Source organism: Monoraphidium neglectum, assembly GCF_000611645.1.
Source record: "Monoraphidium neglectum strain SAG 48.87 unplaced genomic scaffold scaffold01679, whole genome shotgun sequence".
NCBI lineage: Eukaryota > Viridiplantae > Chlorophyta > Chlorophyceae > Sphaeropleales > Selenastraceae > Monoraphidium > Monoraphidium neglectum.
Window position 1 is genome coordinate 25 of NW_014011949.1, and position 2,494 is coordinate 2,518.

The window sequence follows — 2,494 nt, forward strand, 5'->3', positions numbered from 1 at the left end:
CTGAACAGCAGCGCGCCGTGCGCCCCCCGCTTGCAGCTGCCATCTCGCCCTCAACCCATGCAATCCCCTCGTCTTCACTTGCTCTGCAGTCATACTTCTTCTTCTGACCCCAAGCACCCAAGCCGCCTCCCGCACGTCTGGCGGCCAGCCGGCCCCCGTCCGCCGCACCCCGAGCGAGCGGGCCGCCACCGTGTGGATGCCGCCTGCCATCAACGCCATCCCCAGCACCATGACGCTGCAGACCCCTTTCAAGCGCGCCGCCTCCACCGCCGGCGCTGCCGCGGCTGACGGCCAAGACGACGATGGCCCCTCTGCATCGCCCAGGCGGGGCTCGTGGCGCCGCACCCTGCTGGGGGAGCGCGCGGCTGCGGCCCAGAGCGCGACCACGGCTAGCGCCGGCCGCGGCCACACCTCATTCAGCTCCGCCCTGCCAGTGGCCGGCCCTGACCCTGCCACGAGCTTTGTCGCCGCGCTGCCCGCCGACGACACTGGCGCCCTTGGCCCCTAACAGGGCGGCACATGCCAACAAGGTTGGATCGGATGTGCAGGGGCAGCGCCGCCGCAGTCATTATCGTTGGCTTATTTGCGCCGCTGGGCTCTTGTCCCATGCATTGTGAACCGCCAGCACTGCTGCCCAGCAGCCCTTCTCTCCTCGTCTAGCACGATGAAAGCAAACGTGCACAGTGAACCCACGAGCGATTGCATGCTCACCGCGTGCTCACGTGATTGAACATGCACGCGCGCTGTACTTGTACAACACAATCAACCCGCCGTGCGTTGGCAGAAAGCCCCAGGCGCTGCACCGCCGCATGGGCTCTGTTCATCCTGTACACCACGCAGTGACCCGCCGCTATGCACGTGCTTGGTGATTTTTTGGATGTAACGCACATTGCTGCCCGCCGCGGCCACCTGGCCCGCCGCACCTGTGGGCCTCGACCAAAAGCCCTGGCACACTGGCGGGGCATGTTCTTCGCGCCCATTTGTGTGCAGATCTCACAAGCCTGGGTGGCTTCAGCAGGCGGCTGCAAGATCCTGTAATCCTTTCCTGCTGCAAACCGGCAAACTGACACCTCCGCTAAATCCAGTTGCGATTCTGGTAGTTCCCGCGCAGTGGCCGGTCAGGGCTCAGGGGGGATGGGACACACACGGCCGATACGGCCCGGCAGCACCTGCAAACCGGCCCAGACAACCCGCCGCGGCGCTGGGATGCGTGCGTACAAGCGCTGGGCGGCCCGCGCCGGGTATTGATCATGGCGCCACGGCGTGCGCGCGGGGGCTTCCTGCAGCGGCCCGCGCGCGCGATAGGGAACGGGGTGGTGCGCTCAACGCTTTGAGGCGGTCGCCCCCCCGCGTACAGCGCATTTCGTGCGCGCGCCGGCGGTTTCGGGCCGCAACTGACCGGTGACGCGCATAGACGAGGGGTGCCCGTGCGCCCATGCTGCCTGCATGGAAAGGAAGATGACCATGAATCCAACCATTGGCTATGTGCATATTGGACAGGCACCGCAGGACTTGTCACCCAGCGTTACTATAGCATGCTCGGGCCCGTGTTCTGGCCCTTTCGTTGGGAGCAGCAGAGCAAACGTTGTTGGTTTCTCCCACTGTCCAGACAGCTCTGATGACTGATCGTGCTACGGGCACTGTGATTGCACTGGCGTGTATCTTGGTCTCTCTCTTTCCAATGGTCAAAGCCAAGGTAATATACTTCCTCAAAGTGTGCCTCAGATGGTAACTTCTCCACAGCTGTGATAGTGTGACGGTCTGGTAAGCGGCTTCACAGCAACCTTCTCCGCAGCGGGCAGGGCTGGACTAGGCAAAGGGTGATCCAAACCAGCAAACGTGCGCAAACAATTCGTGCTCTAAGCTTGTGCATGCGGCACAACGCAATCCCGACGTCACCATTGACCGCATGCAGATCAGCAGCCTCGACGCAGCTCACGCATGCACTGATGTGAAAGCACCACCGCGGCTGCACCCTTGATAACGATACAAAAGATCAATAACACCTGTGGGCAAGCAACCTTGCGACAATCAGCACCACGAACGGTGAGAAAAGCAGCATGGCGGAGCACCAAGGTTGACCGCGGCGCCGGTGCCTGGGCAGCAGCGGCACGAAAAAGAAGAATTGCAGGGCCTCAGCAGGACACAATACATCCACACATTAACTTGCACCAGCGGGCAAGCACATGCCTGGTGTGGGGTTTGCATGCACGGTCTGTGGGAGGCACACGCCAGGCCAGCCCGTTGCACACGCCAAGCAGTGTACACGGGCTCTCAAGTTTAATCCCGTGAGCCTTCATGGCTCCAGAAGTGGGCAACCGCTGCGGCCCCAACCCCCTAAAAAAGTCAAGGTCTGGTCCCGGCGCAGCACCAGGGGCGCCCGAGCCGCAAATACCAGCTATGCTCGATAATCAGCCAGGTTGACGCGCATGCGGTTCAATCCTGTGGCCATGACCGGCTGAGACATGTACAGACTCCCCACCCACCCCACCAC

At 62.6% G+C, this 2,494-nt stretch overlaps 1 protein-coding gene across 1 annotated transcript; it reads left to right on the forward strand.

The window, feature by feature from the left end:
* Positions 1–229: 229 nt before the first annotated feature.
* MNEG_8693 (hypothetical protein) lies at positions 230–508 on the forward strand (the record flags this gene model as incomplete). The annotated part of the gene is made up of 1 exon (XM_014042834.1): positions 230–508. One exon carries the CDS (start codon positions 230–232, stop codon positions 506–508), a length of 279 nt encoding a protein of 92 aa, XP_013898288.1.
* Positions 509–2,494: the final 1,986 nt, after the last annotated feature.